The 15260-nt window shown below is 36.9% G+C and overlaps 3 protein-coding genes across 7 annotated transcripts in view; 2 read left to right on the top strand and 1 right to left on the bottom strand.

Moving 5' to 3' along the window:
• Nucleotides 1-1264, top strand: part of LOC146512842 (liprin-alpha-3-like) — a 25894-nt gene extending 24630 nt beyond the window's left edge. The window contains exon 32 of the mRNA XM_085171406.1: nucleotides 57-1264. The gene's annotated coding sequence lies outside the window, so the exon portion shown is untranslated. The remainder of the gene's footprint in view (nucleotides 1-56) is intronic.
• On the bottom strand, nucleotides 272-15260 carry LOC146512840 (potassium voltage-gated channel subfamily A member 7-like). Of its 5 annotated transcripts, XM_085171413.1 has the most exons (3): nucleotides 11431-15260; nucleotides 10470-11225; nucleotides 272-8454 (listed from the first exon to the last, which is right to left on the bottom strand). In XM_085171413.1, the coding sequence occupies exons 2-3, from the start codon at nucleotides 11145-11147 to the stop codon at nucleotides 7561-7563; spliced, it is 1572 nt and encodes a 523-aa protein (XP_085027539.1). In that variant the 5' UTR covers nucleotides 11148-11225; nucleotides 11431-15260; the 3' UTR covers nucleotides 272-7560. The 5 variants fall into 5 exon arrangements, with proteins under 5 accessions (XP_085027539.1, XP_085027541.1, XP_085027540.1 ...); XM_085171415.1 differs by having other exon boundaries at nucleotides 272-8451; nucleotides 10446-15260; XM_085171414.1 differs by having other exon boundaries at nucleotides 272-8421; nucleotides 10446-15260.
• fgf21 (fibroblast growth factor 21) lies at nucleotides 4018-4953 on the top strand. Its single transcript, XM_085171430.1, has 4 exons — nucleotides 4018-4150; nucleotides 4267-4344; nucleotides 4475-4578; nucleotides 4663-4953. The coding sequence occupies exons 1-4, from the start codon at nucleotides 4018-4020 to the stop codon at nucleotides 4951-4953; spliced, it is 606 nt and encodes a 201-aa protein (XP_085027556.1).

Here is a 15260-nt window from a genome sequence, read left to right as displayed (position 1 = left end):
CACGTCTGTACGGTGCCATTGTGACTCTTTAAATGTCTTTTCTTATATTTTCGTAGAACCCCGCCTCCAAATCAACCCAAGGAAAAAACACATTTTAGAGGAAAAAAAAAAACTGAGGAACAAAAAACAAAAAAACGAAACAAAAAGGACACTAGAAGATGACCAACAACCATCGAGCCACATGTCTCGAAAAATCAAAGATACAGAGTGAATGATTTAAAGATGTTAAAAATGGAGTGAATGTCTGTTTTACCATCAGTCTCTCTCTCTCTCTCTCCCTCCCTCTCTCTCTCTCTCTCTCTCTCTCTCCCTCCCTCTCTCTCTCTCTCCCTCCCTCCCTCCCTCCCTCCCTCTCTCTCTTTCAATCCATAGTTGTGGCATGATGCTGTTTGATTCTGTAGAAAGTGGCCTGTAGAAAGTGACCAATGCCTATCGTGAATTCATCTTCTGTTTTTTTGGTTTTTGGTTTTTTGAGTGTAAGACGGCAATATTGACACAATGAATTTATAGTTTTTAAACTGGAAAATGCATTCCTGTTCCTATCAAGAGAACAATAGTCCAACACGCATCCTTTAAGTTGGTCTGACTGTGATTTAGATTGATTATAGAAAATACTCAACAACGCCAAGTAACATCACAATACAGTATGGTGTGGCGAGGGGGGAGGTTTAAGGCCAGAATGTAGGAGTACACAAGGAGGACGATATGTATGTTCTTAAGCCATAACGGAGGTGAGATGCACAAATGTGAATAGGACAGACAATGAGACAATTAGCAAAGTGCTTTATGACAAAATCCTGTTTAAACTGGGGGAAAATGACTTGAGTTACGGAGCATTTGTGTTAATATGCATGCCAAATTCAACCATTTTAGAGTGAACGTCATGATATCGATCATCAAATGATGTGAAAGCAGGACTTTGTAAAATGTGTGTATTTTATTTTTATCATTTTTTTATGATAACTGCTATTGTTTGTATGTATGTATGTATGTACAGTATGTATGTGTGCGTATTAAACTGTACGTTCATTTCATACTTAGTTTTAAGACTGACTGTAATTTCATTTTAGGTTGACAAAGGAAATATGTTTTAAATTATGGACATTTAAGATATGCTACTTGTATGTGTACATTTTGGACAACAAATTGTGTTATGATTTCAATTCATATTATTGGAGAGTAGTGATGATAATTGATTATAATATGATAACAATAATGATAATGATTGTAAAAGCTGTAATTAAAAAAAACAAACATACCTGTATGAATGTTATTGAAGGAGTTATTTCAGAGTTTCGCCTTCACACAGCCTGCCCACAGAAGATCACATGCGGGTGAGTCAATAGTTGAAGCTCTTAGTAAGAAATATGTTTATCAGACTAAAATATATATTTACATTTACATTTAACACACATTTTCAATTTGTGGCACTTTAAATTAGATAAAACGATGACTGGAAACTTCGAGAAAAGTTACAAAAATTTCTTAATGTGAGTTCATCAGTGGGGAGATTTCATAGTGATATCAGTCACTTAAACGTTTTAATGGTAAATGATGTTTTCCAGTAAAAATGTTAAAGTTAATATGCGTCTCACAAAATTGTTTCATTTTTTCCCATTTTCATTGTTTCATTAAGGAACATTTTTATACCGAAATAAATGAGAGAAATTGACTTTTTATGGCTATCCATAACATTTTCTGATATATGGCAGAACAACATCCAAAATTTCCTTTGTAAAGACCTTTGCTTCTAATATGTACATGAAAGGAAATTGAAATTTTGAATCTGACTTTATATTAAATAATATTTAGTAATAAATGACAATGTCTGTTCTGTTTAAGCAAATTAGTGTACTGTATTAAATAAAACTGTAATAAACTGTAATAAAATTGAGTTTGTAAAGCAAAAAAATAGATGCTTTATGTAAGTAATCAAATTGGGAAGTTGCATGGTAGCACTTTTTTTAACATTTATGTTCCTGTTGTGCTTGCCTGCAATTTGGTCCATAACAGAGTGATCTATAATAAGACATGTTGGTGATATGTAAACAGCCTGGTTTTTAATATTATATTAGAGCAAAGAGATTACTGTAGTGACACTATAATTGCAGCCTATGTTACAGGGTAAATTTAGCACCACATGACTGGAAATGAGCCAAAACAGATGGCGGATTATAGTGGAAGTTATAAATAGTGCAGGGCTGTTTATCACAAACAGTTGGACAAATACAGATTGTTTTTTTTAAGGTGAGAACACAGAGGCAGAACATATTTTTCCAACCGTTTCACTTCCATAACTCATTCTTTTAGGTTATGGGAATTAAACCATCCAACATATGCAGTCTAAATGAGTCTATTTGCATATTTCAGGATACCATAAAAAGTGTGAGACAAAAAAGAATGATTTTAATTTATGTAATTAACTGGGGAGGTTTTAGTTTGATTTCTATTCATTGAAATACTCACCCTCATCACCTGTAAATATATTGACGCATTCATAAAGATCCTTAATATGTGAGGGTGGGGAAAAACGTGCTTAAATTAAGAGCATGATGGGTTTTTCTTACAAGTACTTCTCGCACACACGCTGATGGGACTTAGACCCCAATTTGCTGGAAAGCTTAAAAGGTAAACAGGAAATTCAGCATAAACATTTAAGAAATATTTTGAAGTGTTTATGACTATGTTCTGCGTGTATTTGTGCCATTTGATTGGGAAACAGCATGAAGAGTTTTCCATATAAAACAGAGACATTTATTTACCTATATCTATTACTTATTTTATAGAAGTTGGAGATGGATCAGTAGTAAAGGCATTACAAATCAGAGCTTTTAAGAAAGCATCATCAATTATTTCTTTGGCCTTAAGGGTAGTGTTTGCAGATGCTTCACATTCTTAACTGACCGATTCAGTATGACAGTGCAGTGAAATAAGTGATGGTGCAGTTTGAAGACGTTTCACCGTGATGCACCTTTTCCTAACTGGAGAGTTTCCGATCTGACGTGAGGCCTCTCTTGTGACTGCACAGCTGCATTCCTGTAAACACTCCGGCTGCTTATAAATCTGCTTCACCCACTCGTCCCCCCCATTCTCTCTCAAACACACGCATATCAAAATAAGATAAACACCATAAAACTCAAAACACACTTGGTCACTTCCCACTCCCAATTCATTTCTATTATTCATTCGGGAGATGACGCAGACACTTCGTGTTATATTTTCTTGCAGTTTTTAGATGTATAATTGGAGGGATGAATGGAAGAGCAAACAGCACACTCGTCCACACGTGACGAAGCAAAATTAGTGTTGTGCTCCGGTCAATTTTTACTACAATATTTCAAGGAAAACTATGAAAAGGAAAGAACTGCTACAATGTATTGTTGTGTAATCAAGGTATTTTGAAATATACTGAGTATATATGATGCTCTATCTAATCAAGAAGTCATGAATTGCAAATTCCAAGCAATACTAAAAATTCCTCACATAAAGAGGTTCTGTAAGGTGTAGGGCTTCAATTAATATGAACAGAAACAGAAACATGTGGCCTGTGCAAAAAAAGACTCAGATGTTATTAAATATTGTGATTAAGCTGAGTTAAGTGATGAAATCACTGGTTAACATAATTATGTATACATGTTGCACACGTGCATGATGCCTCAGAAAATACTTAGTCCACTTGAACTTGTGGGAGTCCAAAAAAACACAACTTTACAACAACTCTTACTGTAAGTGATCTGAGAAGTCCATACACAGTATGAGAGCAAAGGTTTTCCCCTCAGCATTCAATCACACTAATTATGTAGAAATGTCTGACTCATGCGGTCATGAAGTAGGACCTCCTTCTCCAAGCTCCTTTATAAGGGCCAAAACTTGCTCCTGGAGTCACTAGTGCACAGTGGTATATTTCTTATTTAATATTTATTTATTTTTTTCATCTTTGCAAATCTATTTATTTTTATTTATCTCTTATTTATTCATCTCTTTATCTTAAAGCTTTGTCAATCTTTTTTTGCCCAAATGCCTTTGTTTTTTCACCTGTCTTCTCTTCTCTTAATCATTCCACTTCCTGTCTCTATGTCGTTTTATCTCCCTGACTCCAACCCGCTTTTATCCTTTAATAATCAAGTCAGAGAAGTGCATCTTTACACAGGTATTTAAACATTTTTTCATTGCAGCAATTCACAGAATAATTGAATGCATGCACAAAAATACAGACGAGGCGATGTCACTCTTACTCTTACTTTCCTTCATTGCTTCTTTTTGCAGATAACCACAGACGTGGGATGTATTTGCAGATGAACATGGATGGGAGAGTCACAGGAAGTGATGCTCAGACACCTTACAGTGAGTATTAGGAGGATAAGCTTGCAACAGATTGCATATTTGGCACTGACTTCCATCCACAAAAGACAGTGGATAATTTGAGGCCTATGTAGAAATCAAATTTTTATTATCACTATTTCTGTATTTTCAGGTTTGCTGCAGCTGAAATCAGTTAAACCAGGCCATGTAATCATTAAAGGACCATCATCATCTCTTTTTCTCTGTATGGATAGCGAAGGCAATCTGAAAGGGCAGGTAAGCTATAACACCGAAAACTGATTCATCCTTTTTTGCATCACTTTCTATCAAATCTTAACAATATTTTAACACTATTTTCAGAGTCACTATTCGGAAACCAGCTGCACCTTCAGAGAAATGCTGCTGGCTGACGGATACACCCGTTTCCTTTCCTCACAATATGGATTTCCCATGTCACTGGCATCAAGACATTCTCCAGATCGACACGCACTTCCCTTTACACGGTTCCTACCACTGAGGAATAATTTAAAAACGGATAGCGTATCTGAGCAGATGCCAAACAATCAGAGACTTTTTAACGTGGACTCTGATGACCTTCTTGGAATGGGTCTAAATTCTATGGGCAGTCCTCAGTTTTCTATGGACAAATAAAAGAATGAACTGCACAGACTTCTCACAGATCGGCACCTTTATATCTTTTTAGATTCAGCCTGTAAACTTGATTTAGTTTTGAAATGAGTAGCTTTCTGTTATTTGTTCTCAACATGTTTTTGTGGAGGCAATACTAATGTAAGTTATTTATTTATTACTATGTATTGTGCATTTCAAATGGTTATTTATTAATTTTTTACATTTCAAAAACTGTAACTATACTTTGAAATCATGTTTGTAACATTCTGTTGATTTTGACATGTGAGGTTTCTGAAGTTTCCCTAACCCAGATGTGCTGGGGAAGCCTAAGAGGTTTCTGTTTGTACAACTCAAGTGTGTTTATCTTATTGGGGAGAAATTCTGAATTAAAACAAACATGATATAAATATTTGTTGTCAAATTTGTCATGAAAAGATTGAGCAACCTTATTAAATGGTTCAACAAACCAGAATGTACTTAAAAAACCAAGCATGTATTTACCAAGTACACAGACTGGGAAAGTAGAAGTGGGAAAACAAGCGTATTGAAGTGAAAGCATGAGCACCCTCTGGTGGTACAAAATCCAATGAGAGGTAGACCAAGTGTGTGGGTGAGTGTTTTTTTCAATGACTGTAGAAAACATGGACGATGCGACAGCTCCCCAAAAATGAAGCCAAAACGTCTCTATCGTCTGTTTTTTTGTACAGTTATTGTTTTTTTGTGCCTAATGAAATTTTGCCTCGTCTTTGGCCAACAGATTTTCTCCGTTTATATCCCCCTAAAAAAAGTTTTATGTCAGTTTAACAATTTATATTGTGATTTATTTGATCTTTTTTTGTAAGGTTTAATTGTTCTCATTTTATATCAGTTCTTTTTTCCATTGTGATCTATAAACAGGCACTGTAAATGCACACTTTCTTTGTTCATTACTTCAGGCCTGATTGCAGGTGACCGTAACAATGATTACATTCCCTATAAAGATTAAAATAAGTGATCACAAGATTTGTATTTCATGCTATTTTCCATTATTATAAAGTAAACAGGGATCCATTGTTAAAGACAATGAAAAAAGGTTTATTTTAATCTACACTGTAAAAAAAAATGTAATATAAAAGTATTTTACTGTGTATTTTACAGTTTTGTAGTGTTTTTCTAGAATATCATTAAATTTACATAAATAGACTGTGATTTTACATTTCAAATGTAAATTAACGTAAAATCACTGTAAATGTAAATAAACCATAATTTTCTCGTTTTTTAAATGCATTTGTCTGTACATATGCATATTTAGATTGTTTTTCACATTCACAAATGTATCATAATTTCACAAATATTTATCCGTTATTTGAAAGATTGAACTGTTAAATTCAAATGTAATGCTATGGAAAAAATATATAAAATGATTCTCATAAACTTTTTTTTACATCAAATTATTATTATTATTATTAGCGTTGTTTAGGGCTATTGTGGCTCAAGAGTTGGCAGTTTGCCTTGTAATCAGAAGGGTTTTTTTAGGATTTTTTTTTTTTACAGCGTACTTGCCCTTTACTGACTGTTAAGCTAACATCAACAACACAAAGTAAAACACATTATTACAGCAGTTTACACAAGTGAGGTAACATAAGCACACATACCTTCCATGGATCATCACTGTGATGTGTTGGAAAGTCTTATGTGTTCCTGTGAATCTGACAGTAATGTTGTTGAAAGTATTGCTTATAACAGCTTAGTGGCTCTTGGAAAGGTCAGGCATGGACACACAATAGTGAAAACTGAGCCGCAGTAGACTAAGCTATCAAGGATTGTTATATTTCATTTTCATAAATAACACCTGCTGTAATAGACCTTTTCTTAACTGTTAAATACTGACTAAAAAAACAACACAAGGAAACCACAAAAAAAACAAAACAAAATGGGAGACTTAAGAAAATTATTAAAATATAATCTTTATCAAAAACACTGAATGCATTAATCAAGCAGATAAATACAGAACGTTTGCCATGGCAGTCAAATCAATTATTTAACACAGGCGTTTTAGGTAATATATAAGCCAGAACTAAAAAAAAAAAATCAAATATGCATACATTATACTTATAGAACAATATTGAGAATGTGAAAGATGTTGTATGAGAGATCTTAGTCTGTCCTCATTGACAGCTCAGCTGGTATTTGGTTGAGTTCTGAAAAGATGTGACATTTATATCGCCTATGATTTGTCTGCTTTCATTTCAAACTTTCAGGCACAAGTACTAAGACATTATAGTTTCAAGACACAAGACATTCAGGAAGTCATCTCAAACACAAGCTGACAGCATTAATAAATAAAAGCTTGTATGTCATTAATATCACAACCCTGAGAATGTAAAACTTTTGTTTTTTAAACCAGTGTTATGCAAGAGTTGCCTTTCAGTGACATTTGACTGGTTAGTGTTCCAGCAAATAACAAAGGCAATATTAGGTTGTTAGGAGGTATATGAGCATTAAATTTAAATGACACAAACTAGCATTTGTTGGTTCACTAGTTTGTCTTGCCAGGACTTCAGAACCTTTAAATACATTTTAATTTAATTGTGAATCATGAACTTTTCTTGCTTTTATGATTTTGCCAAAGGATACAAAACTTCCTCCCTAAACTTGAGTAACCAGTGGTTCCCTCAGATACATATTTCCTCCCCTGTACTCTATATTCTGTCCTGTACACAGTCCACCAAGCAAAGTCCCATTTAGAGGGCTGCAAATACCTTCACTGGCATAATATTCTCCCTCTGGATCCTGGCCATCTTCCTCAAAATCCTCTCGTTCGGCCTCCTCATCCTCCCATAGGCTAGTTTCGACATGAGTGTACTCACTTCGGTCCTCGCATTCAGTCTCTCGATGGTAAAAGTAACTGAAGTTGGACACAATGACAGGAACAGGCAACGAGATGGTAAGAACACCAGCAATGGCGCACATAGAGCCCACCATCTTGCCCCACACTGTTGCAGGGTACATGTCACCATAGCCTACTGTAGTCATGGTGACAACTGCCCACCAGAAGCCATGTGGTATACTGACAAAGTCTGTTTTGTTGTGGTCAGCTTCAGCAAAGTAGACAGCACTGGAGAAGAGGATGACGCCAATAAACAGGAAGAAGATAAGAAGACCCAGCTCTCGCATGCTTGCCCGCAGTGTCTGACCAAGAATCTGGAGGCCCTTGGAGTGACGAGACAGCTTGAAGATCCTGAAGACCCTCACCAGCCTGATGACCCTGATGATGGCCAAGGATGTGGCTGGAGAGGCATCATCGTCTTTGACCAGTTCTGTCCCCAGAGTGACAAAATAAGGCAGAATAGCACTGAAATCAATGATATTCATGACATCCTTGAAGAAGTGCATTTTGCTGGGGGAGCAAGCGAATCGCATGATGAGCTCAAAGGAGAACCAGCATATGCACACAGTCTCCACCATAAAGAAGGGATCGTGGAAAAAACTTGATGCAGCAGGCATGTTCTCAGACATGTTCTTTGCTTGGGAGTGATGCTCCTGAGTGAATGACACAGGGTAGACAGGAAAAATGTAAAACATACTTGTGAAGTTAGAAGTAAAAACAAAAGATAATTAAAAAAAATAAAAAAAAACACCTAAGTAACAAAAACATTTGCCAGCACCTTAAAATTAACAGGATTTTTTCTTGATTATTTGATCAAGTGTACATAAACTAAAAGTGCATAAGTTACACACACAAAGGGTGAAGTCCCACAGGTTTGTTGTAAATCAAACCTACATCTATTTCCTAACCACCAATAAAATACATTTGTATGTCTCTCAGCTGGAAATGTGTAGAAAACCCATGGAGGCGTGGGGAATACATTCAAACTCTATACAGAGATGTCCCAGCTAACCAGAACCGCCTTGCTCTAAGGAAACAGTGCTAACTACAAACTACTATGCAAAACCATGGCAAAACATCTGGTAGGTAGCCATCCATTGAACAGTGAACTAATTTTATTATATGGATTAAAATTAATTAAAAAAATCTTTAAGTGTGCTGGCAAGATTTGTTACTTTTGATAGCACCAGGTTACCTGTTGTGATCAGTATTTTTGCTAAGCTTAGTTAAGCTAAGCTAAGTGGGTCGCTATAGCTATATATTTTATATATATATATATATATATATATATATATATATATATATATATATATATATATGAACGTGGTATGCATTTTATAATCTAAGTCTTCCTAAAACATATTAAGTAAACATACGTTCTTTCAAATGCAAAGCTGTTACTGTATAATGTGTATTTTACTTTAAAAAAATACTGCTGAGTTAGGCAGTGTTTGATACATTAAACTACAGTATGTCGCCCATCTTGCTATTGGTTCTCACATTTGGCAGCATTGCAAGTGTTTGGCATCTGCGCCTTTCCATTCAGCTATCTCTTCTAGTCCACCTGTCATTCCATCATGTGTGCCACTTATTATTATAACACTGCATATTCAAGCATTGGCTGGTGGCTATTTAAAACACCTTATACTAAACATTCAGTTAACAGTATGAAATCGGATTGCATGGATTAAAATAGATGTGTTTAGTATGCTGTAATGGGTTGTGTGGAATATATATAAAGCTCAGAGTAGTTTAAATAAACTTAGTGTATTCCTTATGACTTTCAGTAGCAGGTCAGTGACAGTGTTTATTACTAAAGGTGGACATCTATGTGTTGATTTGCTCCAAGGGCTCTCCTAAGACTATATTTAACCCAGTGAGATCTCTGAAGAGAAACATGAGTGTCTACTTGCACCACTCCTCATCCATCTCCACCTTCATCGCTATTCCCATCGCCCTGGCTGCCGAGGCTGTGTAACATTGCCAGTGCAGTTCAGTGAGTGTACCGCTGACTCGAACAGGAGGAGGTTACAGTAGTTTCCTGGCAGCTGCCTTGTGCAAAGGAAGTCTGCCACAGCACAGCAGTCATGGAGGAATGTGTTAACATGACCCAAAACTATGCAACTCATCCGGTGAGACCTTTTAGTCTCTGGTTCTAAGCCACCTGGAAGGCCTTGGCTCACCTTTGCCTATATGTATGGTCACTTGTGACCTTTAATTAACACACTTAACTGTCTTCTCGGGTCTGAATATGCTTCCTATTATTTGTATTCCAATACCCAGCCATTACTCCCTGTACCCTTTAACACTTCCTGAATCCGAGCGTATCAAATTTAACAGCCGACTAAAATAATCACACCATAAGCTCTCGCTCGCTCTGGTCTGCTTCCAGACATATTGGCCAATAGTATCCTATGTCAGTATTTTTCCTCTTAGCACACTGTAGTACTCTTCTAGTGTGTGTTTACCTAAACAACAGCTTACCAAAGTATTATGTTTCCTTTGACCCAAACAATCACATATATTTCATTCAAGGCTTTACAACAAGATTTTGGGTTTCTCTTTTAGTGCCTTGATACCACCATTTTGTCTTTCAGGTAACCCTGCAAAAACCATCCATCTTTCACACCTTTCCTTCCCAAACATGAACTTGAATTAAATTTCCAACCTCTCTGTCATGTCTGAGGTCAGGCAGTGTCTCCAGGCAGAAGATGAGGATGGACAGCACGATTACCATCACACTAATGATGGCGATGATGCGTGCACCCGATGAGGACTCTGGGTGCTCAAACAGCATCCACAGTTTTCTCTGGAGTCTATTGGATGGCAAAGGCCTCTCCTCTTCTTTTGGAAAACCTTCATCCTCCTTGAAGCGGTTCATGATGTCCTCTCCGAGCTCATAGAATATCAGCTCATCCATGAAAATATCCAGGGGTATGTTTGCAGGCCTCCGAAGCCTACCCCCTGACTGGTAAAAATACAGAATGGCATCAAAGCAGGCTCGATTGCGGTCCAGGAAGAGCTCATTTCGAAGTGGGTCAAAGTAGCGTGACCTTCGTCTGGGGTCGCCGAGCATGGAGTCAGGGAATTGGGCTAAGGTGCGAAGCTGAGTTTCATAACGCATCCCTGATACATTGATGGCCAGTCTTTCACTCAGTGCCCATCCATTCCTCCATAGAGATCCTGAGCGACGTTTTTCTTTCTTCTTCTCTTTCTCGTTTCCCCTGATCTCCTTCTCTCCTTTCTCCTCACTGTCAAGCTGGTCCTTGAGATGCTTGTCCTTCTCCCCATCGCTCTCTTTCCCTCTGCCTTCTCCGTCACTGGACTGTGGATCCCTGCTTTCCATCCCTGTTATTATCCTAACCGAGGGAATGCTGCAAATCACCCTCTTGAGATTTTTGAACACCTGGACTTAAAAGAAAACCTGTTTAAAACCAGAGTGATAATTACATCAGCGAAATAGGTTTTCAGTTGATAAGTATTAGCAGCAAAGGACTAAAGAGGGGAAATTGACATTTCATGACAGATTTCATTACATTAAAAGTTAATTCATGGTTTTGTTTTTAGATGAATTGAAGGCAAGACAACAAACAATGTTAGTACCCAGTTAATGAATATAATTTACTCACTAAGAAAAACAGCTGCTGGCAGAGGCTAATGACGGGGTGAAAAATCACATTGTTTGTTTCCTTCGGCTCATCAGGTTGTCTCTCTTCCTCTCTATCATCGTGTCTGCCTGTCACATGCACAAAGCCCTTGTTTGGCTATCTAACTTATCACACAGAGGTTTAACTCTGATCACCTTTACACAAACTCTAGTTCCAGTTATTTGCTCCGGGAACATCCAGGATCTCGCCCTGTCCCTCACTGCCTCACGTTGTCTGCCTTCAAATTTTGGGGGGAATGCTGTCCTGTTGAAATTTGATCTGTGCTGGACCCCTCCACCCCCTTCGTGTCCCTTCCCTCCATTTTAGCTAGGGGGCATGTCAACCTTCAACCTCCCTATCAAATGTCACCTCTGCATGGTATTGCCCTCTCTAACAAGCATGGGCGTGTGAATGACAGAAAACCCTCACTGTTTTTCATTAAGTCGAAATGACTGGATTTGAATGTGCGTAGATTAAAAACCAGAACTGTGGAGTTTGAGCGTCATAGAACGAACATATAGAAAACATATTTTCAAAGCTTTCTAATTAATTCCATTTTCTAGCGTCTTCAGTAGGCTCCTCCAATTACACTCACTTAAACCAATGCTGCAGCCTGCGATTGGGGTGAACTGAAATATGCTGCAACAAAATTTCATGTTAAATTGCAATAAACTACTTGGATCTGTTTGCCAGCATGAAATTGTTATTTTACAGTATAACTACCATAATCAACTACACCAGTGTTACTTTTTACATCACAGTCATTTATTTTTACACCAAATTTAATAAATTTTTGTAGTATACAAAAATGTAAAAGCACAATCACTTGAATTTCTTACAAAGCTCATATTAAAAATTAGCTTTTGACATATCTTCATTTATGTAAATATTGTTAGGGTTGATTTTCACAAAGTCCACCACTAAACTATTCCACAAGTTGGCAAACACAAGTGAAATCATCTTCCATTATTTTTTTTATTTAATACATCTCGTGCTTTTGTTATTTTTATGTACAAAAATGTCTTCAGTGTCACTGAACCTATTAGGTGAACTGGCTCACATTTTTCTATTTGTGGAGCGGCACAATAATAAATTATTTACCAGTGTAGGTTTTATTTTGCTATATCACATATTCACCCTCATTTCACAGATAATGATACTTTGAGTTCAAAGGAAATTGGACCCTTGTCTGCCTCCATCACCTCTAAATCAGGATCAGCCCCCACCAGACTCTCAATCTGTTGCTGACGATAGCTGTGCCACACAACAGGCTTCATGGGGGAAAAAAGAGCTACCGCCTACACCTTGGATCTTCTAGTTCATGCAGTTGGGTGGAAAATCATTCAAGTGTCTGTGACAACTTACAGGGGTATGCACTACAAACGGACAATACGAGAAGAATTTTACTAAATTTGTGGATTTTTATTTTTTTGGACTGTCATGACTGTAGAGAGATAATCTACTAGAAACAATCAGATTCAAGCCATTGTTACATTTAATGACAGGGCTGTCTTCTGAGGTGTCATTTGTTACCCATAAACAAAAAAGAAATAATATAAAACTATATTAAAAAAAAGATAAATGTGCCCTACAAGAAGAATACCAAGCTGTTATTGTTTTCAGTAATGTGTCACATCTCTACCAAAGTGGACTACTACTATGTTTTACCACCAGAGGGAGATGATGTTTAGGCACAAAGGAGAAAAACTGAAAAAGGCCTCTGCAGACATTTCTAATAGCTGTTGGCAAAAAAACAAACTGCCATCCGGGCTGATATAATACACTGTCATTTGATCACAGTCTGCTTACTAAGAATCTGATGACCATTTGTTTTACAAACCAATACACTCAGGCATATACAGATACAAATATTTGAACGCTTTTGAATATAAAGTATCAATAAAATGCAAGAGAGAATTCAGCTAGATTTTTTGTTTTGGGTTAAAATTGTGGAAATCAACCGTTTTGTGGTATTCTTGGTGTTGCAATATTCATCATAACCTGATTGCTCCTGGTTCTATATAGTGCTGTATAACTCTGCTGTTCGTGCAGCTATGCAGCACAGTCATTACATCTTGTGACCCCCATGGGATGGCTACACATAACCACTACAATTTCACAACACAGTTTGAAACCGACAGTTGGTAACCATGAGTAGAAAGAACAGCCAATTCATTAGACCACATTTTTATTCCTTAGCATGTGGCCCCTGCACCAGCTTCACTGCCTTTATTTTCCAAGCAGCAGTAGTGCAAATGTTATGCAGTAATCTTGTTCCACTACGCAAGTTTTCATTTAAGAGGTTCAACAAGCTTTGGTTTCTGAAGCTACTTTCTCCCGGTAACAAATTTTACTCAAAATGAGGCTGCTTTGTGTTAAAAGTGATAGAAATGAGTACTGAACCTAGACAGCATATAAGACAGATGTAGCTTCCGGGTTGGAAAAATTAAGGCACTGCAGGAGTGTCTTAAATCTGCTTTCTGTCTACAGGCTACTAGATAGGTGACTGTAACTGCAAAAAAGACTTACAGTCCCATAGTAGTTTATTTTTTAAAATATTGTTTTCATTTTGTTTTGTAAATTTTGGTCATATGTTGTTTTTTTAATGGAGAGTTGTCTGTGGTATGAATCCACACACTGAATATTTCTTATCAAACATAACTCATTAGCCAATGAGTGCACAGTTTCACAGTCAGACATATTCCTCACTAGTAGTTTTTTTCTCTTTAGCAAGCCAGATGGCAACGGAAGAAACACTCACCTCAAGGCTCCAAAAAACACGACCTCAGAAACCAGTGGGTACCATCATGGTAACTACATCCATCTTTTATGCTGTCCCTGATCTTGACACAGACAATGGCTAGCTATTTGCTACTTGACATCAGCTAAATTGAGTTGCTGCTTTCTGAAGCATTTAGCGAAATAAAACAGTGTGTCATATTGTTAACTATAGTAAAAGCCCCTCCAAAGAACTTTAGTAAGTGAAAACTTAGTATCTGTCGGTTAGTTTGCCTGAGTTAATGGGTGTTTGCCTCTGTTCAATGCACACATACCAGTATATGGATGTAGGTTGCTAACAAAGCCAGCTAGCATTAGCTAGCATTAGTTAACTGGCTCTTCGTTCAAATATGGTCACTTTGAGGTAAAAAACAACAACAACAACAGGCATGTGACTAAAATGCTTCAAAATGGCGCTTCACAACCAGGTTTCTAAATATCTGGGTTTTTTTCTTCCAAACAGTCCATAGTTGAGGTATAAAATATTACAGGTAGTAAGTAATATTTTGCCTTCATCAGTATAACTTGAGTGATAATTCCATAGCATTTAATATGATGTTGGCTCACCCTCTGAAGCTATAACAGCTTCAACTTTTCTAGGAAGGCTTTCCAAAAGGTTTAGGAGTGTATTTATGGGAGTTTTTGATGATTCTTTCAAAAGTGCATTTTTTAGGTCAGATGCGAAGGCCTTGTTCACAGTCTCCACTCTGATTTATCCCAAAGGTGTTCTATTGGGTTGATCAGGACTCTGTGCAAGCCAGTCAAGTTCTTCGACACCATACTCACTCGTCCATGTCTTTATAGACATTCCTGTTCCTCTCCTTTGGAACAGAAAGGGATATGTTGGTATCCAGTGTCAGGAATATTATAAGTTACAGTTATCTGATATCAAGCTGGGAAGATAGCTCTTAGATTACATCCTCAATCTTAAATATCATGACACAATTACTGCTGACCTCAAATTTATCGATTGCCATTATGTGACTGTTTCTCAAAGTAACAGTTACTGACTTAAACAGAAACTTCTTGTAAAT

Source organism: Neolamprologus multifasciatus, chromosome 8, assembly GCF_963576455.1.
Source record: "Neolamprologus multifasciatus chromosome 8, fNeoMul1.2, whole genome shotgun sequence".
Lineage (NCBI taxonomy): Eukaryota > Metazoa > Chordata > Actinopteri > Cichliformes > Cichlidae > Neolamprologus > Neolamprologus multifasciatus.
This window is presented reverse-complemented; position numbering and strand designations above follow the sequence as displayed.

Coding starts and splice junctions, on each gene's coding strand:
- LOC146512840 (XM_085171416.1), bottom strand. CDS start 11,147: ATGGAAAGCAGGGATCCACAGTCCAGTGACGGAGAAGGCAGAGGGAAA. Junction 8,483..10,470: donor GACCTCAGACATGACAGAGA/GGTTGGAAATTT, acceptor GTTTTACATTTT/TCCTGTCTACCCTGTGTCAT.
- fgf21 (XM_085171430.1), top strand. CDS start 4,018: ATGCCTTTGTTTTTTCACCTGTCTTCTCTTCTCTTAATCATTCCACTT. Junction 4,151..4,266: donor AGAAGTGCATCTTTACACAG/GTATTTAAACAT, acceptor TTCTTTTTGCAG/ATAACCACAGACGTGGGATG. Junction 4,345..4,474: donor TGATGCTCAGACACCTTACA/GTGAGTATTAGG, acceptor CTGTATTTTCAG/GTTTGCTGCAGCTGAAATCA.